Source organism: Pezoporus flaviventris, unplaced genomic scaffold, assembly GCF_033815535.1.
Source record: "Pezoporus flaviventris isolate CSIRO_AGI_PZ_B2104156 unplaced genomic scaffold, CSIRO_AGI_Pfla_v1 ptg000031l, whole genome shotgun sequence".
In the NCBI taxonomy this organism is placed as follows: domain Eukaryota; kingdom Metazoa; phylum Chordata; class Aves; order Psittaciformes; family Psittacidae; genus Pezoporus; species Pezoporus flaviventris.
This window is the reverse complement of record NW_026892579.1, coordinates 32,973,639-32,995,363: the sequence shown is the minus strand read 5'-3', so window position 1 is coordinate 32,995,363 and position 21,725 is coordinate 32,973,639. Positions and strand designations below refer to the sequence as shown.

General features: G+C 34.1%; 1 protein-coding gene across 1 annotated transcript in view; it reads right to left on the bottom strand.

The window, feature by feature from the left end:
- The window catches only part of CSMD1 (CUB and Sushi multiple domains 1), a 1,163,462-nt gene that overhangs the window by 288,891 nt on the left and 852,846 nt on the right, over positions 1–21,725 (bottom strand). The window contains exon 12 of the mRNA XM_061460659.1: positions 16,355–16,467. Within this exon, the coding sequence (XP_061316643.1) occupies positions 16,355–16,467 (113 nt within the window). The remainder of the gene's footprint in view (positions 1–16,354; positions 16,468–21,725) is intronic.

Here is a 21,725-nt window from a genome sequence, read left to right as displayed (position 1 = left end):
GGACCTGTTCAGTTTGACATCTCAACACCTATATGACAAGGCCAGAAATTCATGGCTTGAATACAAGAAAATTGATCATTTATTTTATTTCTTCTTATTCATCTTGTCTACCTGCATTAACAATCATAGTATCTGCCACAGTGGAATCTGATTTAAAAATACAAATGGAGAAACTCTTACACAAATAGAAAACCTTATAGAAAGAGAAGGGATAGAGAGATATGCCCAGAATTTTATAAGAGAACATAAGTAAAAGACTGATACTATAGATACGATTCCTGCAAAGGAGCATGGGAAAAACTACTGAAAGTGAAAATGATAAAACTGATAGAGGAAAAAAAAAATCAGATACCACATAATTGGACTGTAAAAGTGGCTATTAAAAGCTAAAATGAGGTTGGCCTAAAGATAAAACCAGGGTGGCCTTACATGATAATTTTGTAGATCATCACAATTTTACCGTTATTCCAGTAAATTTCTTCAAAGAAATTTTACAGTACAATTTATTACTAGTCTCCATCTATAAAAGGAGAAGGCCTCCTTCATGGATCATATCGTTCCAAGCAGCATTCTAAAAGATTCTCACAATTTCTCTGAAATGTTTTGTCCTTGCTGTTATCAAAAAGGCTACATATCACATCCAGTAGATTAATTTTTGTTGCTTCTACCTTATTGCATTCTGTATCAATATTAAAAAAATAAACTTGACCTTAGAATCAGATAGCTGGAAAACTGACATGAAAAATTTTATAGAAAGTCCATTTAAGCTAACAATCCACTATCACAGCATATGCATGACTTGTTGGTAATGACGACATATTGTATCATAAAAATCCTTGAAAGTAGTAATTTGAGAAGAAAACAAAACATGACAAATATGTTCTTTAATTTTAATATTTACTTTTTAATAATATATTAATATTTAACATTTTAATATGCAGAAAAATAAAATTTCAGTTTGTTTATGATCAATTTTACATGTCCAGAGGTAGATGTAGACCAAATCTGAACAGGGATGAGGAAGAAGCATTTTGTGACTTCTTGCAGAAATGTTTATGATACCAAGTAACTAACTGATGAAACAGCAGGCAACATTCATTATCAGGAATTGTAGAAAAATAAATGTGGAAAAAAAATAATTATGAGCTTGCAAGGCACAATGGTTCTGACTTGACAGTTACCTCATTGTAAGCTATTGAAAAATGTTAGGAATTGCTATGAAAGGAAGAGTGAACAAAACAGAAAACAGTATTTTGACAACAGACAAAAATCTATTCATTTTACATGTTGAATGCTGTATGTAGTTCTGCACCTCCATATGAAACAGGATAGAATTAAGGAAGGAAAACAGAAGATCAAAATTACTTTTTCAGAGGAACTGGAGACCAATAAAATATACTGGAAATCTCTTTTTATTGGGAGATGAAATATGTGTTCAGAAAGGGATTGGACAAATACCTGAAAACCTTACTAAGTGACAAAGTATTTCTCTTAGAGCACCTTCCAGGCAGGCTGAGAAAGTTTGGGCTGCATGGAGACCTCAGAACAGCTTTCCAGTATCTGAAGGAAGCCTACAAGGATGCCAGAGAGTGACTCTTCATCAGGGAAAATGGGTAATGGGTTTAAACTTGAACAGGGGAAGATTCAGTTTAGATGTCAGAAGTTGTTCTTTGTTGTGAGAATGATGAGGCACTGGAACAGGTTGCCCAAGGATGTTGCAAATACTCCATCCCTGGCAGTGTTCAAGGTCAGGTTGGACACAACCTTGAGCAACCTGCTCTAGTGGAAGATGTCACTGTCGATGAGAGGGGGATTGGACCTAGATGATCTTTCAGATCCTTTCCAACCCAGACCATTATATGATTCTATTTAAGACTTGCATCACTGAAATCAGGGGAAGTACTCTGGGATTATCTCTGTCTTTTAATTTATCACTGCATATTTCACCATTTTTTTTCTTTAAACTTTAATTATTGCCTATTATCAACATGCTATGAGCTTTTGGTCTCACTGTAGATTTTTATTCTAATATTTTATGGTAAGGAATACTGTATCATTCAAAATGCAGATTTCATTTTTTGTTTACTTACAGGAAGAGTAGAGCCTGTTTATAAAGAAGGCTGAGTAGTGCCTTGGACTACTAACCCAAACATATCCTGTGGAATTCAATTTAGCATGTTAAGGTGGAAAATCAGAAATAAAGTAATAAGAAAGTTTAGTTGCCTCAGAAAAGACTAGAATAAGATAACGATGAATCTTGTGAAAAGGTGAACCATGGAATGAGGCAAAGACAATAAAGAAGTGTGTAGAAAGTTATTAAATGTAAAAGAAAGAAAAATAGCTAGCAGGAAAGGAGAATGAAGAGCACTTTCACCTTTCTGGGGCGGGGGGGGAGGGGGGGGAAGAAAAAGAAAAACATAGATAACAAGTTTAAGTAAAATTAAGTAAAGGGCAGGATAGAAAGAGACTCTCTAGAAAATGTAGACAGATTCAAGGGAATATGGACTAACTAAATTCACATTAAAGTACTTAAAGCAGTCTATGAACTATTAACAATTATCTTCAAGAACTTATGGAGGTCACAGCTGACTGGACAAATTCACATGTAATATCTATCTTAAAAACTAGAAAAAACAAAGGAACTATACAAATGCATGTGTACATAATTTGCCCCCTCAAACTGGGAAAATGATATGTGTTATCTTCCTTTACAACATAGTATCCTTGGAGATCTTTACCTAAAATCACCTTAAGCCCTGACAAGGAAGACATGGCAGTCATCTAGAAAAGAATCAGTGTGCTACCAATATTTTAAAAGTGCAAGAAAATAGACCTCTCTAATTATAGAACTGAAAAGCTATCCCTGATCCTAAAAAAAGTAATGGAACAGTCAGCAAAGGAGTCTTTCTAAAGGGTTGAAAGATAAAAATACAATTACAGAAGTTAACATGGTTTCATTTGAAAACTGGTTATGTCATATAAACAATATGACTTTTCAATCATAAACCCATTTGACACAATATATTTGTATTTCTTTCAACCATTTAAATCAGCAACACAACCTACTAATTAAGAATTGGCATCACAGAAAATCAATTTAGCTCATATTAAATGGATCAAAATTAGATGATAGTATCCCATAGGATAAATGTGAATAAATATCATTAGGCAAAAAAAAAAAAGTACATACTATTTGAAGCAGTTCTATTGCCTAATGATACTTCCTAGTACATACTAAGACAGACTGAAATTTAGTAAGTATGTGTTAAGAACTGCAGGCAATAGGAAAAATCCAAACAGGTTTATATCTTCTCCCCACCCCTGCAAAAGTACTTAAACTCTAATTTCTGTGAGGAAGGCTATGCAAGCACACGCATGCTAATACTACTCCCTGGCATCCAAACAAACCCAAATATACTCACTACCTGAGAGAACTTACCCTAACTCTGTTTTTCTTTAAAAAGAGAGGAAAAACACATCAACAGGCATATCTAGGGACATAGACTGGAAATAGTTTACATCTGTGTTTACAAGGTGTTATGTACTTCCTTTATTTTCTATATTACAAGTAATACTGCTAAGATTTTGTTTGTTTACAAGGTGTCATGTACTTCCTTTATTTTCTATATTACAAGTAATACTGCTAAGATTTTGTTTTAAAGTAAACAGCACTCTGCTTTCTAAAAGCTCCCTAAGTGCAAAGTCATTCTTTGGACACAGAAAGGACACATAAAGATCCTCTGAAAACATTACAAGTTACAAGTAAATTGCAAAGGAACTGCTCTTTTAAAAATCTTTCTATGAAGGATGCATAACTTCCTACTCAAGAAGGGACTGGCCATGGCTATGCTGACCTGTGAGGGTCAGAGGAGAGGGGAAAGTACAGGGAAACAGCAGATGGGTCTGTAACTAAACCCCCTTTTGTTTTTTTTCATCTGCAATATCATATTACAGATCAAATCTGTGGACAATGAAGGTCACTTGTATTCCAAATTTCATTCCTTTCTTAAAAAATATACTCTGATATTTATTGCATTAATATGATGATTTTTATCTATCGTCAGCACATACTATATGGATTCATATACAAAAATACCTCATTTAACCTCATTAATACCTCATTTAAGTAATTAAGGTCATTACTTCTTGCCTTTAGAAATCTTCACTGTACAATGTTCTATAAGCTATAATCAGAAAACATCAAGATTGCACATTTTAGAAGGTACGTTTTCTAGTAAATGTCATTAATTCTTCATGATTAAACACTACTGTACGCTCAGAAATGTTTAAATGCAAAACAGAGCATGCAAGCACACAAAATACTAAATTAGATATCATAGTTTTTCATCAACTTAATTCAGCAATTCACATACTTAAAAAGTCTGAATGGACCTTATTTGTGTGTATATATATATATACATACATACGCAAAATAGATCTGTATATATATATTTGTGTATATATTTGTGTACATATATAAAAATAAAGTTAAAAAAGTGTAGAAACATTTTGGACAATGTCTCTGCTTACATACTATTGTTTTTCTCAAATTTCACAGCAATGTAAAGATAAGTCATTATTAAATCTTGAATAATAATAATCTGCTTTAATCTAAATTTCTAATAGAACACGAGAGCAGTGTAAAGAGGCTACTCTGGAGGATATGCTGACTTTGTAACAGGTGGAGACGTTTGCATGTCAAATCAATTTCAGTCAAAGTGTGAAATTAATCTGTTCATGAGCTGAATGAATAAATCACGCAGCTGGTGAGAAGACTCTGAAAGAATAAAGTACTGAAAAACTTCTAAAGTAACTCTTTAGTGAAATAAATCAGTTCTTTACAGAGGATCTTACTAGTAGGTATCTGCACGTCTGAATGAAAATCTTCAGCTGTTGCTTAATATTTCCCACAGATCTTCGTTTTGTAACAACAATTAGTATTTTGTTTTTATTAGTACTTGGGATTCAAATTTAATAGTCCATTTGAAATTGTGTGACAGGAATTATTTCCATTTGTAATCAACCAAGTAATAATAAGAAATTCAATAAACCTTACAATGAAGGCACAAATGATGCACAAACTGTTTAATGGCCCAAACCTGACTACATCTTTTACCTGTTAATGGTGAAACTATTTTTTTAAAGAGCATATTAATAGCCTCACCAAAATCATAAAAGCTCTAATTAGGTTGAGAGTATAAGAATCTAGTTTAACTTTACAAGATTGAAAAATGCATATGAACAAGAAATTCCAGATCTTTCTTTTTTTTAATCTCAATAACAGCTATATACAAAGTATAACAGAGTGGGCTGTATTACATTCCAGTATAGCATTTATGAAATACCAGTTTTGCAAAATAAACTTGCACACTGTACTTGGAACTAGCAATGGTGGAGGAGGTCTACAGTGACCTGGATAATAATCAGGCCTTCAAGGATCTGGATGGCATTCAATGCAGGCAAAGGTTTGTATGGAGCACACTGTCATACACCAGCAGCCTGGTGACAAAGGACTGGACAGACATTGAGACACCAACTGTGTACAGACTGGCCTGCCAGCTCTGGCAATTCCAAGAGAATCTCTGTTTCCCCTCTCCCTTGACCCTATGGGTTTGCATCTCAGCTATGGAAAGACCATCCTACGAGGTCTGGCCATTCAAAGGAAATGTGGAGAATATCTCTCCTTCCTTGCTTCTACTGTGTTTAACCCACAACACACATACAGATATCCATAACCAGGAAAAGAAAGATAATTTTGTGATAAAGTTATACAAATTAATACTTTCAAAAACTTAGGAAACTAAACAAGTATTAATCAGAGTACTGATATAACACTACACATGTAGACTTATCATTGAATAAACAATAGCTAAAAACATACTGTGTGTTTTCACTGAGAAACACTAAAAGAAACAAAAAGGCTTTTAAAAAAAAAAGAATAGAGCTGTTATCGGAAATGCATGAAGAAAGAAGAGCTGGTGCACAGTTCTCTCTCTTTTCACTGTGACCTTGCTATGCGAGTGCTCTCCTCCACGGTTGCACTTAGGCCAGCCACTTTGCCTAAAGATCTACCAAAATCAAGGCAGAGACAACGGTGAACTTGAGCACTGGATCTCCAACACCCCATACTGCATAGGCTTTACCATACTTCCTGGTGATGCCTAACAGCTCTCTTTGAGACACTGCATAGTCATGATTCAGAAGACAGCAAGCACCTGGGATCCTTCCCAGTAGACTGGATAAGCAAGATTGTGTCAAGCTTTCATCACTGTATTCTATGAAGTCATCCAGCACTGCTTATAATACACAGGCTTTACATCTTCAGGTATACCTCAGCACTTCCTGGGGTATTCAGTATAAACTCTGTTTTTTGCTATGAAAACAAAGTCGCCTGCAATGCAGCATCCACATCAGTAGCACACTGAAAAAAAAAACAACCCTGACCCAAGACATATACATGTAAATGCATTGAGACACACACAATTTGTCTCTGGGTAAAGAAGGTCCTTCCTTAGGGCCATGTTATGTGGATGTATTCTCAGGGCAAGAACAAAGTTCCCAACCACATTTTATTTAGCAATGCAAATTCAGTACCGAAGTAGTTTCTGGATTGCATTAAACTCCACATTTTCTGCTCTGTGTCTTAGGAAAAATAAAGCAAAATAAAATAAAATACTCAGTTCTCTTTTTCTCTAAGGACCCCCCAACCACTGCTGTGCTCTAAGGCTCTTTTAGCTCTGTCCACTCTAATTCTCTCTGAGGTGAGGTCCTAAACAGAACATATTTTAACAACAATTACAAGTTAAGTTAAACTATTTTTAAGTTTCATAAAAACAAAACACACAAAATTCTTTTTGTAGTATGCAGCTTTTTTTTTTTTCAATTTTGGTATCTTAGAAATTTGATTCTGTCTAAATCTACAGTTCTAGATAAGTATTCACTTCAAGAAACATTACAATGATATCGCATTTTGCCTCAGAAGGAAATTATGTATTTAGCAAGATTTTTAAAACAATACTTTCTCTAGAGTTTATTGACTTCAGTGAAAACACTTCTAATAGGTCACTCACACCTTTTAGAAAGATATAGTTAAGAAAACATCAATGTTAGAATTTGTGGACTTGGTAGCGGTAGGTTAATAGCTGGACTCCTACTGTATGAATACAGTCCAAGACGCATCAGCCATCACACCATTTAAACGATTCTTTCATTACTGCTACAGAAAGGATGGTTACTTAAAGCAACATAGACAGGAAAATAAAATTTAAACTAAGCGGCATCATTGGGGAAGCAATATGAAAGGCTGACTTATTGCTCATTTAAAATCAAGTGTTTGATTTTTATAACAAGAGTGCAGGTGTAATGCATCAAAGGGCTTCAAAACCAAAGGGTAATATAATTCCATGGCTTGATCCTTCTACTGAAGAAATACACAAAACTGTCACAAAAATATTTTTTTTCACAGTATTGCTAAAAGCAACAACAACAACAAAAAAAAAAACCTCAAAACATCCTATGTGTTGTTACCTAGCTGTGACACACCTTCCTTTCAGACTATCATTTGCAGAAAGTTTGCAAATGATGAAGGATGGTTAAGAATGCAAATAAATATTGGTTGTGGATTTTAACAAGACTTTCTGCATATTTCACCACTTTCTTATATAAGGGAAACTGGTAAACTAGAATTATTTTGGCTTAGAAGAGCTAAGTTCATGGTGCATACACTGTGGCATTTTCTGTATTAAAAATATGTACCAAAAGAAAGCAAAGGGAGAAAGCTTTAGCTGGTAAAAAACTATTGCAAGTTTCCATTTACTTAAAATGATTGAGTTGTTCTATCATATTTTAAACTGAGCTGCACCTGCACCTGCACAAATACTGGGATTCATATTTCAAAACCACAGATTCAATTCTATTCATTTTCTTTTTCTTTTGTTGTTTTGTGAGGTTTGTTTGTTGTTTTCCTTTGTTTTGGGAGCTGACGGGGTTGTTTGGTTGGTTGGTTTTCTTGTTCTTGTTGTTGTTGATTTGGTTTTCATTTATTTTCCAGTGGAAGGATCAAAGTACAAAGAAACAGCTGACAGAAGTAAAAACCATATACCCTCCTCCCAAATCAGCTAATGCTAACACTTAATTCTCATATCTTTCTTGTTAGAATATTACTAGAAAATGCCAGTTTTATTCTTAAAAATTGGTTGTTATTTAGTATTAAAGAAATATCATCAAATGTTACTAATGCTTTTTAAAAATATGGCCATGGTAAACCTTTAATTAAAGTTTAATTATGATCTGGAAATAACATTTATGTTACAGTCAAACATACTGAATAATTAACCTGGATGGAAAGATGAAGAGCATTTTCCTTTCCTATAATAAAATAAAAATGGATGAGCTGCTTTCTACATGAAATGTGCTTAACTATGTTGTAAACTACTTCCCCAAAAAGTTGACCAGAATAATGATCTTGAGTGGCTGAGGTAAAACATAAAATTAATAACATAGTAACAGGGGACTGCCTGTGGTGTCCCTCAGGGATCAGTGCTGGGACTGGTCCTGTTCAACATCTTTGTCGCTGACATGGACAGTGGGATTGAGTGCGCCCTCAGCAAGTTTGCCAATGACACCAAGCTGTGTGGTTCAGTTGATACCCTGGAGGGAAGGAATGCCATCCAGAGGGACCTTGACACACTTGTGAGGTGGGCTGATGCCAACGTCATGAAGTTTAACCATGCCAAGCACAAGGTCCCACACTTGGGTCGGGGCAATCCCAAGCACAGCTACAGGTTGGGCAGAGAAGAGATTCAGAGCAGCCCTGCAGAGAAGGACTTGGGGGTGTTCATTGGTGAGAAAATGAACATGAGCCAGCTTCAGTGTGCACTTGCAACCCAGAAAGCCAACTGCATCCTGGGTTGCATTAGGAGCGTGACCAGCAGGTCAAAGGAGGTGATCCTGCCCCTCTACTCTGCTCTTGTGAGACCTCACTTAGAGTATTGTGTGCAGTTCTGGTGTCCTCAACATAAAAAGGACATGGAGCTGCTGGAACAAGTCCAGAGGAGGGCCACGAGGATGATCAGGGGATTGGAGCACCTGCCGTATGAAGACAGGCTGAGAAAGGGGACTGTTCAGCCTGGAGAAGGGAAGGCTGCATGGTGACCTCCTAGCAGCCTTCCAGTATCTGAAGGGGGGCTATAGGGATGCTGGGGAGGGACTCTTCATTAGGGACTGTAGTGACAGGACAAAGGGTGATGGGTTCAAACTTAAACAGGGGAAGCTTAGATTAGATATAAGGAAGAAGTTCTTTACTGTAAGGGTGGTGAGGCACTGGAATGGGTTGCCCAAAGAAGTTGTGAATGCTCCATCCCTGGCGGTGTTCAAGGCCGGGCTGGACGGAGCCTTGGGTGACATGGTTTAGTGTGAGGTGTCCCTGCCCATGGCAGGGGGTTGGAACTAGATGATCTTAAGGTCCTTTCCAACCCTAACTATTCTATGATTCTATAACAATTTCCTTTTATTCAGAGACAATGTTACTGTTTCAATGTATAACAGTCTTACATAACGAGGCAAAAAAAAAAGCGTTAAAATTTAAGATATTTTAAATCAATCACTGAAATGACAAGAATGCACCTATGCTTAATCAGTCAGACGCAGTTGCACTGTGGAGGGGAAGGGAGAGGGCACCCCAGTCATGTCATATAACTAGGAAAGAATATGTGCCATACCTAACCAAGTTTTAAACATTGGGAGTGCTTAGATTTATTTTTCACTTTTTAAATTCTGAAGTTTAAATAATGAAGCATATTTATAAACATAGTCCTAAATTAAATCAGAAAATGTACATAGATATCTGGTCTTTAAACCAGACTTTTTTACATACATGTTCTTTGCCAGCATATTAAAGATCTCCATTATTAGCATAAATGAACACATTACATTAATGTTTACAGTGAATGAGGCTAATACACTCCTTAAATACTAAAACTGAACAGCTATATGTTAATCTTTATACTTACTGAGTAACAGAGATTAATTGTATATTTGTGGAGCATAATTGAACACAATGATATCAAAACCTGGTTGAAGATGGAAACTAACTCTTATAAAAATTGAACATAAGAAACAGAAATATGCAATTAATATAAAAATTAAAAGGCATAAAAGGCACTTACTTAACAAACCTGTACTCAATCTGGACTTTTTAGCTTTCTTATTTTCCTAATTTAGGAGGGAGAAGTTACGTGCATTGCTTGTTTACCTCTTATCATACTGTTCACTTAAACCCTTGTTGTTTGCTGTCACTTAATAAACAATGGTGGCACAGATGAAAATTTGATCTTACCCACTACAGCCTGCTAATATATAAATATGCAACACACTCAGCCAATTAAAGCACACCATCATGATGTTGTGTTCCTCAAGTCCATTCCTATTTTCCAGATGGAAGGTGGGTTCTGTCTGTCACCCCAACTGTTATACGAAACTAGGGCAAAGATACTCTCCACTATTAAAAAGTACTTTGAAACTGTTGCTGTAATTATCAATAATTTAGCATGCTTCTTTTCATTCTATTAGTCACCCACTGATGATATTATTTATTCTTTGAAAGAAAACTCAGGGATGATGACACTTAGAAACGCCTGCTGTAGGCATACCTGAACAATATACTCTAAAAAGGACAGATAACAATATAGGAAAGCTTCCTTATCTGAAAAAAAGAATTGATAATATGTTGTGCTGTAAATTAACTGACTGACATTTTCCCATCTACAGAACTAATCTACATTGTATGGCACTACAGATTCATTCATACAGTATTATGGCGAAACTCTCTTGACAGTCCTTGACAGAACCAAATAGCTTTACCATATGAAAATATTCACATAGAATATGAAATGTACATATTGCCTGTCCTCCAAAAGCGCATACTTGAAGAATGTCTGAATTACAATACATAGGAACAACATATAAAAAGAAAACTTAATATACATGCAATAGATGAAAGGGAGATGAAAACTTAGAGCAAAATAGGAAGCTCACAGGTTTTCTTGCATTAATCATGAGTTGTGGTCTTTCCAAGCATTACACTGGACATAATGATTACTCTGAATGCACATCTAATAGCAAGGGTCCTAAAAAAGCATAATTCCATTAATTTCTTTCAGCACATGCTTTAGCAGATCTCCAAGCAGCAACAAAATATTTTATCAATATTGGTAGTGCAATGACATAATTTATAAGCAAGTTGTGTGTTATAAAATCGGCACCAATTCAAGTTTTACTAAGTACCATAGCTGTATGCAAAAAGACAACTGACATTTCTCTGAGCAACTGGAATGTTTTGAAAATATTTTTCTACTAGCCTCAGGAGGAAATAAGTATCTTCTTCAAAACATCATCATAACGAAGGGCTTAAAGCTTTAGTGTTCAGTTGAGGATCAATACAGATTAAGGTTGTAAACTTGACATTTTCAGATGCTTGCAGGGGCTGATATACTTCCTGATGTCCCCAAGAATTCCTAATAACTTCAAATTACATAAAATGCTCAGGATTATATCACTGAGTCACCAAATTTTTTTTCTATAATACAGTTATGAATTAAAAGACAGGCTAGTGAAATAACTTCATTAGTTTAGATAACCATGAAAAGGCAGGAATAAAAAGGTGAGTTCAAAACAGGTTATGAAACAGATGTTATACTGGTTATCAAGAAGTCTGGAAGTCAAAAGAGTAAAATATTTTTATTAGGCTGACAGGTTTACAGGCTTGAATGGAGAAAAATCTCAAGCTTTAATAAAATTCTAAAACATTCACACCCAAAATTTAAAGCTAACTGTCATCTGCTTCTATGTCAGTGTGGTACAGCTGATGATAGCACAAGCATGGAAGCAGCTTAATGATCAAGCTGGCAGCCCAATCCTCCTTTGACCTTCACAGCCATAAAGCACCTATTTGTAGGTGCAATACACCCGTTTGTAGATGCAGTACATCCATGACATGAGTGAAATAAGGCAAACTCAGAAACAGTATTCACCTTATCATTTGTTTTTTTAGCTGCGACTCCAGGCTCTATCAGGAAAGTGTCCAGCACCAAGTTCTTGACCTGACCTCACTGTCTGCTACTCTTACAAGGCACAATGTAATATCACCATATAACATTATCCTGACTTGAATATGCACGGCAATGGCTATGTCCATCTCATCCATGTAACGGTTAAATATATGCTTAGACCTATATTAAGATATGGCACAAACCAAATCTTTCTCTTGATTCAGTCTGCCTAAATACATAGGATCACAAGTTGTTGGGCAATCTGGGGCATAAGTGGTCTTCACTTGCCATCAAAACATAAACAAAATGCAGAAATGCAGCCCAAGAAGAAAACTAATAATAATAATAATACTAAAAAAAAGTGCAATTAAAAAGTAATGAAAAAATCTTTACCTACTGTATCTAAAAAAGAAATCCCTGCTTCAACCCATGACCAGCAACAAACTGCAAGAAAAGTTGCCTTATAAAAATATACTTTTAGCATATCATTGGTAAAAAAGTAATTTATCTGTTACAAGATTAACCTATGACCTCAAAATAGTGGTATGCTGATATTAATATTGTTTTCATCCTTAGGATTACACTTTATGCATGTTATATTTAAGTATATGGGTCATGTTGTTCTTTATACATGCAGCAATATATATATGTATATGTGTGTGTATATATATATAAATCAGTCCGGTTTTAGAGTCATTGCATGGCAGGAATGGAATTTAAGTTAAGAGCTTTAAAATAAAAAAAAAGTTTTTCAATAAATAGTTTCCTTATTTAAAATAAGTACTTTGGGTGAACCTACACCAATTTAATCAGAGTGCTCAGAAAATACCAGGCTCTGCTCTAAAGTATATTTAACACTTATCAGACTAAAATGACTTCAACAAGGGAGACTGGCAATAATCTTCAACAAAATTACATACAGCCAGGAGGTGACAGGAGGATTTCAGATATGTCCTTTGTATCAATAAGTACATGGAAGTCTTTCGTAACCTTACTAAATGCCCAAGTAAAAGAGAAAAATATTAGGGACATAACTAGAACTTACAGTCTAGCCTCTTAATTCCTTTACTTTCTAAACATGTCTGTTGCTGAAATTCTGAAAATTGTCTTAATGACAGCCTAAATTTGCTATTTTTTCATTCTGAAAAATCCTTCTTATTTGTTTTGGTTGAGAATTTTATGTTTAACACAGTCCTCCTCTCTACCCAAGTAGCTACATACACAAGTATTCATTGAGAAATGTTAAGAGCTTTTTTATCATAAAATTTCAGCTATGAAATATGTAGTGTCACCAATTTCTCTGTGTTTTTGGCAGAAGACATCATCCAATTTAGCAAAAATAACCATGTATATAGCATATTTTTCTTTCCTTCTCTTTACTTGACGATGGTATGTGGCGTGACACCTGGTCATGCTGGCTTCAGTAAGGAAAATGGTTATAGATTTTGATGCAAAGAGGATTTCAGCATAGATCCTTTCATGTACGCAAGTGTAGTATTACAATATAACAATTTCTTCAAGGACAGAACAATTTAAATTTCTGGCCTTTTACAAAAACTGTAGCTGCTTTCAGAGAAGACTTCCAGAAACGTATTAAACTATACTGATAAGATATCTGGGGATCCATAACAGAAAACTAAGGACTTTTAGATACAGCCTAAGGAATAGCTTTTAAAGAAAAGTATCAACTTGATTCAAAATTAAGACATTTTGGTAATAAGACTGTAGATAGCACTACATATTTCTGACATTAGGATGTTTCTGAAGGTTAGCCAAAGAAGAGGCATAAGAATATGGAAAAAACTGTTCCACCCTTAATCCCTAAAGCAAACTGTGAACAGGATTAAATTTACTACTCTCATACAAAATCTGTGATGAGTATCAGTTCATTTGCAGGCATCATTTCATGGCATTTTTAGGTGAACATATTAAAATAGGACCAGAGAATTGCATTATCAAAATGCTTTGCTATTTCATAATTAAAGTAGGACAAAACTCAGCTAAAGGAACAATTTTCTGTAAACTGAAATCAGTCTTTGACACTTTGAAAATATTAATATAAAAGTTGCTTCTACTGTAATAGATACAAAGTCAAGATTCAGTCAGTCAGTTGTAAAATACCGCCCAAGAGGGTGAGGAGTCATTTTCCAATTCTGAGCAAAACTCAGACTTTTTGGTAAAAAAGATTCAAATAAAGGTGTTCTTTACTTTGTCTCCATGGACTGTGTGTAAGCCATCAAAGCCTGCAGTTCACTTTCTTTTTAGCTAACTGCGATCACAAAAAAAGTGTCTTTGAGGTCACATGTTGCAATCCATGAACTTTAATCATCATTAAAATGAGATTCTAGTTTCTGACAGGTTCTTTGACTGTTAGACAAAGGGGAAGCAGAATCATTAAGTTGTGACAGGATAGAGCTTTACGATTTTACGCTTGGCCTAAAGCAGGATATATGCTGAGAGAGCAAATGGATAAAAGATTTGTCAACAGTAAAAAAGATGAAAAATTTCTAATAAAATTAGCAAGAACATTGAGATGAAACAGAAACAAAAGTTATATCTCACCTTCATATTAAGACATTCACTAACACTTCTGAGATTGTAAGCATTTCACAATTCTGAAATTAATTTCCAACATTACAAAACCACAGACTGCCTCAGAATTGTCTATAAAACCAAACTGAAAGCCAGAATCCAACCATCAAATGATAACAATATACTTCCTACATGAGATGCCACTACTAATGCTAATTTTGATGTCTACTTCAGGTGCTTTCAGGAAGTCCTAAGAAGTAAGTTAGACAAATACAGAAATGAAAACAGATGTCTTTAGAAATAAAAATGATAGCAGAAAAAAAAATTAGCAGAGAGATTTTTTTTTTTTTTTTTAACTTTTCCATGGGCATACAAAGACATGAATTTTGTAATTGTGGATTGAGGAGAAAATGCTGTGTCAGACACGTAACTTCAGCCAATACACTTCTTCTTCTATATATTTCCTATTTGTACTTTATGTAATTCACAAATGGATTATTATCTTAATAAACACGGTCCCTAGAAATGATACAAGTAAAAAAGACAGGACCTTGAAAGAAGGTGTGAGAAGGGGTGGGATTAATTTAGATAAAGAATATGTCATTGCCCTCAGGCATTACAACATACTTGAGCTGTGTAACTGTACAGGCTGAATGTGTTGTACATTGCTTTAAGATACCTTAAAGTCTTAGCCATAGTAATTCTATGGGTCTGCACGTGCTTTTTAGTCACAGCACCATAACATCTCACTTAAACAATTGTTTTAATGTTTAAGAAGCCTCTGTGATGGTACTTTTTACTTGTTGTTCTGATACTCTCATGGCCATGGACCTGCAAATCCCAGTAGAGTTACTATGGAGGATTCTCATGGGAAGCAACTGCCACCCTCATGGTAAGCACATCTTTCTTCCTTTCTCCTTACTTTTTGTTTTGTAGATTTCAGTTCACATTAAAGAAAACCAAAACATGGTACATAAAAATAGGGAACAGTAATTTACTCAGTAAATATTATCAAACAATATGTGTACACAGAAACTTAACAACATATGAGTGTAGAACACTTGACCTAATTTGCACACTCCAATCAATACCATGAGTGGGAATAACCAAAGGTGAGTTTGAGTGAATCCCAAAGAAAAGTATACAGTACTAGGGAAAAATCATGGTGAAAATATAACCGTATTATATAAAAATATATAATAAAAATATAAAAGTATTAAACTGAAGAAGCTCACAGTCAAGTGATATTAAAGATGCTGATCTTGCCAAGGTTCTCATCTCTTTGAGGCAGAAGCAACACAAATGAGGCTAATGTAATTTAGGTCACTTTTGTGGGGGTTAAATTTCCACAATCATATGCAATGTATCTGTTCTGCTGGTTTTGTTATGTGCTAATTTTGAGTTAGTTCTGTGAAGATTCTTGGAGAGGCATGAAAATAAATTTTATAATTACCCTAATAAAGTTTGAGAAAACTAACTGTAATTTTCAAATAACATCCAATATAAGCAATTACATAGGTTAGCAGAATGTAACATTTTCAATTTTTCAAATATGATATGAATTTGTAGTTTGTATTGACCTTCAAGCAGAATGCATTAGAACAGTAACTTTCAATTTTACTTCAGCTTCTTTTTAATTAAGCATTAATTAACAATAGAGATGTTAACAAAACTCAAAATCTGTGAAAGGGCTAAATGACTATTCGAAATAAATTTGTTGGGATGTAACGAATGAACTTACAATATGTGTTTATAACAGTTAATTGAGTTCGTACCTTGATAAACAGCTTTGAATCCTGGTGAGCCAATGCTGTCATCAGATTGTAAATGAAGCCACATCTGGTTGCTCATGCTCACAATAAGATCAGGAACACTAGATCCAGTGAGTCTGTATGTAGGATAAATTGCAAAGTCATCTGCAGAGGCATAAATTACTACTACTAGCACAAAAAAAGCAACAACCTTTTAAACTTAATATTTAGCATATTTACAGTATATTACCCTAGTGTTCTGTCAGCTGCTTTTTAATAAAATTAACAATTCTATATGGGTTAGAACAATGTGAAGTTTTAGAAAAATGCATTTTGAATGGCAGAATTCAATTTAATTGTAAAACACTTTTAATAAAGCTGTTCACACCTAAAGCTTTCCTTAAGTAATTAAGCTATTACACATGTGAGGGACTGTATGAATTAGACAATTTTTACTTCTTTAGGTTATTACTGCTTTTTTTTTACTTGCTTTTTGAAAGTGAAGCACATGTGTCCAGAAGAACTTCCTAGAACCTCATCTACTTCATTAAAATAACCCACAACTATCTCTTAAGGGGAAACTACTTTTTCACATACAGTAATATGTGATAACTACATTTTGACATAATACTTGTAAGGCAAGCTGGTGAATCCCACTATACAACCTTAGAACCTAATGGCAATATCCTTTGTACATCTATATTCATGTGAAAAGATGCATGTTAAAAATGATTTTTTTTTTTTTTTAAAGGAAGACAATCTTTGTGGATTTCTTCTTAATGGTGAAAAATGCCTACCATGCAATCAAGTTCCAGTACAGTATCTGAACAACTGTTCAGAGCTTGCTGATAGCTATGAAGTGTTTTGAACGATAGTGGGAAAATCTGTACATAAAATGTGGCTGCAGAATATATCTAAGCTGTTACCAGACACAAAAAGAAAACATATCACTAGAAAAGGTCATCTGCCTTGAACTCCATGTAGATCTCCATGTATCAGAAACTTTGGGGCTGGAAGCTACAGGTGCTGAAGTAATTGTAATTGATGTAAGGAAAACCTCATGATTCTCTCATTTATGTAGACTTTATTTTGTTCAAATTGGTCACATACTAGATTCTTTGTCTTTCTTTGAACTCTGAGCCTTAACTAAGACAAATAAATACATGTAAGGTAAGTAATACAAATATCATGCCAAACTGAGAGAACATGTCCCTGAAGCAGAATTTCTCAAGAAAGAAGCTATAAAGAAACCAGAAACACATATTTGAACTCTTCCATAAACATATTATTTAAAAATAATCAACCCAATGTTAATACTACTACAACTTAAATGCAATGACATAATAAAAGGAAAGGCTGAACAGAAACAAGGGGAGAACTGAGGAATCATGAGGGAAGTTATAGGAAATCCTCTCTGTCTTGCATCTACAACCTTACCCATCAAGGTTATGAACAACAAGCTGCACATCCCCTATCTACAATATTTTTGTTTCTTACCCTGGTATACTGGAAATAATATATAAAAAAAAAAAAATCCCATCTGAGTGGAATGAACCAGGGTATTGCGAACTACTACTGCCTGTCCACCTCCAGCTGTTGCTGTAATGGTTAAGTGTGCTCTCATATGGTCTAGAAGATTTTTGGCTACCATTTGGTAGCAAGTAGTTGACAGCTCAGCATAAGCAAACACACAAATGATGCTTAGCTTGGATAAGTAAGAATGTTGACAAGGCACAGTGATACGTAGCTAAGCTGTTTAGTTTGACCTGTGTTAATAGTAAGAATGAACATAAAGCAGCTCCTTAGTCTGGAAATTTGAGTTGCTTCCCAAACTAATTAGGAACTGTACAGGTTCAAAAAGATGCTAGGTTATAGCCAGAATAATTAATATACTCTTGCTGATAAAATAGTAATCATTGGTAAAATCATGAAAGTCATTTAAATGAATAATATAGGCAGTTTATAAAAGGAAGATACCTTGTCAGATAGCGAGTTACATGAACAAAAGTAGTTTAGGAGATGCCTGCAGAAACAGATATATAAAGAAAGGAGAAGAGTACAAATATATTCTGGGGATCACCTTCTGAAACCACAGAAATAACCATTAATTTCTGACTTCTCTTTCTAGTTAAAACACTTGAACAAAATACCAGGCCATAACTGTTAAGCCACACTCTGTATTCCGCACTTTGCTATAAAGAAAATATTAAAGGTTTTAAGCAATGAAGAAAAACTCACTGATGTCTCTTGACAATAATGGATATTTATTGGAAGGCAACTGAAACCAGTGATTTCCTGCAAGAATTTCTCAATGGTTATTTAGAAGTGTAAACTTACTGCCTAACCAAGTAACAAGTGTTTAAATAGCTCTGTCTATGCTCAGTAATCTGATTAATGTATGAGACCTATATTGATGATTTCTGAACATAGACAAGATGAACTCTAAAATTACAAGTCTTTATGGGCAGTATGAGATTCTTTGTATATAAATATCTGCGTATAGATATTTGTATACTGATAAAACAAAAGTAAAATTCAATTCTGAAATAAGTTTTTCAAATACATCTGTCTTCTTTATGCTTCTTTCCTCTTATGACTTCATAAAATAAAAACAGTATGCACTTTTCATATATATATATGTGTATATTCAAATACCTCTGCTACACTACCTATTTCCTATAAATAATGTTCCAATTTGAAGAGAAATTAATCCTTCAAATGAGGAATACTGCACATAAATGTGAAAAAGGTTTGAGTCCCTTCAACATTTTCTCTTCTTTTTTTTTGTTCTTTTAGTGTGCAGAATATTTTAAATAAATGTGCCTTGGAAGCATCAGAACAATAACATAAGCTGAATGAAGCACAGAATCTGAAAGTCAACGTATCTGTCTTTGTGACATTAAATTACTGCATGAAACTAAAATTTATTTTAAAATTCAATCATAAACACTTCTTGAGTTTTCAATCTGTGAACATATTTTCCTTCTTTGAAGCAAATCCCTTTTCATTATTTGCTCAGGTTTTTATCTCCTTTCAAAGAAACAGTTTTACAGTATTGTTCTGTCCTTCAAAGATAAGTCACTATGCTATTAGTGTGTTTAATTGCAACCATAACACAAACTAAAGCTCTGAAGTTCTGACTGTTAAAGCTGTGATAAGCAGTAACACTGCTAAAAATCCCTAATTTTACTTGGCTTCGTATTTTTCTTTTAATATTAATAATGTCAACTACCTAGCTAATAAGGGGAGAAAGGCAGTATTAAATGACACAGTACTAAACAACACAGTATTAAAAAAACAAATACAAAAAACTTACTTTCCTAAATTTTTGAACTTCTAAAGTGTTTGGAATGAAAAACTTTTTAAATAATGTGAATAAGGAAGTCAGATTCAGTAATGCTTGAGATAGACAAAAAGGTAGCCTGCTCTTTTTTTACCAGTTATGGAAGGGTAGGTTGTTTTCCAAGCCCCCAGTCAGTTTCATTTTACCCAGAAGAAATGAGTAAGAGTTGATAAAAGTATTTCTCTGCCATGGGCAGTCACTCGTGTACTGAAAAACCTGGCACAAACAGCTAGGTTTTAACCACTAAGTTACGCTTTCTTCTTTGAATCAGGAGGAAAAAAAAAACAAACCTACAAGTTTTTTTTATAGAAGTGAAACGATTCATATTTTAAGGAAATAATTTTGAAAAAAGGGAATTGCATTTTAATGCAACTGCTTCAACAAAAATATAAAGCAGGACATTTGAAGGCAAAGCAAATTTTCTAAAGCAAAGTATTAGTTTAATTTACAGGAATTTAAGAACACAAAATTGGGCACTGCAGAAAATGTTCTGACTGATAATGTTTACCTCATACATGATTATCTCTCGTGAATTGTTTTGAAAGGATAGTCACTGGCTTCTAGCCAAACTTTGTTAATTATGAGAAATAACTGCAGTCAAAATTTTATAGCCTAAACATACATAGGTTTTTTTTTCAGTGAGTTGTATTTGCTGTATTCCTGGAACTACCATTCTAGCATGAATAGCCCATAAAATAATACTGCTAAATTTTCAACAAGTAAGGATTACAGAGGAAAAAATTGGAAAAAAAAAAGTAAAATATGTGCTCATATCCCCTTTAATTAAGCTGTTGGTGATAGGATTTTAAAAAAGTTCACTATAAATACTATAATTAGACTGTTTTAATAAACTAAAAAAAAACAAAAAACAAAACCCCAAAAAAACAACAAACCCATATCCCTACCCAAAATACCAACAACACTCTCCCAGAAATGTATTAAATGGATTTGAAATAATTTGCTTTGCATTATAATGGGTTTTGTACCATCCCATTGCTATTTACACGGACTTAAAATACTTTTTCTTATTATTTTTCCAATCTTTTCCAAAACCTAAAAGTGATCTAGATAGTTTTGCACTATTTTCCTTTTTAAATATCAGTAACCCTACTTATTCCCTTCAATCTTGCTCCCATAAAATATTTAAAAGTCCTCTGTTTATTGACCTATCACTAGCCAGTTTCCAATGTTTCTTGGATGTTTGACTTCTTACAAACATTGTGGCAAAAGTAAGTGCATTGTAAAATCTGAGTACTAACTTTACAATAAAGCACCCAGAAATAGCTGCCAACTACCTTGAGGGCTCTTAGCTTCTGAAAGCTGGAAAATTTTGCATGGCACTGAGGCTTGTATGTCAGAAATGAAATTCTTATATGGAAAGAAATGGTTCAAATCACTTAGAAATTAGGTTCGCATTTAGAAATTTATATTTTTGCATATTTAATTCAAGCTCAATTGAAAAAGCTATGAAGTTTTATTTCTATAGTGATATTTAGTGGAATTTAGTGTGTATTTCCATAGTGATATTTAGTGGAATTTCTGCAGAAGCTGGCATTTAAGCTGCCAACAGAAACTTGCTTAGTGTAGAAGCTATATTAATTTTTAAGAGATCCTGAGAAATTAATAAATTCAACCTAGCCAGAAAAGTCTTTGCTATAAGCTACCTCATTCCCCTAATAAAAAACTGCAAGTTGCTGCTAAAACCTCATTAAATGTGACAGAAGTTACTAAAACCAATTGATAGAAAATTTTGATAAGAAAAATCACAATGACATTTAGTTATAAGCTTTCTCATGATAATGTAGTCTACAAGTGAATCTAGTGTTTTATGAGAAAAGTTACTTTTCTTCTACAGAAGATCTTTCTCAAAAGCACGTGAAATGAAGCATATCTGTGATGCAGTTTAAAGATAAAGTATTTCAGAATGCATGATACAATCCAGTGTTTGTAACTGCTAAAAGAAGTGTCACAATAGAAATTCCAATTCATTACTAATTATTGTGATGCAGTAGCTTCGCACTTGGGCCTTCCTGTATTTACACTGTATTTGCT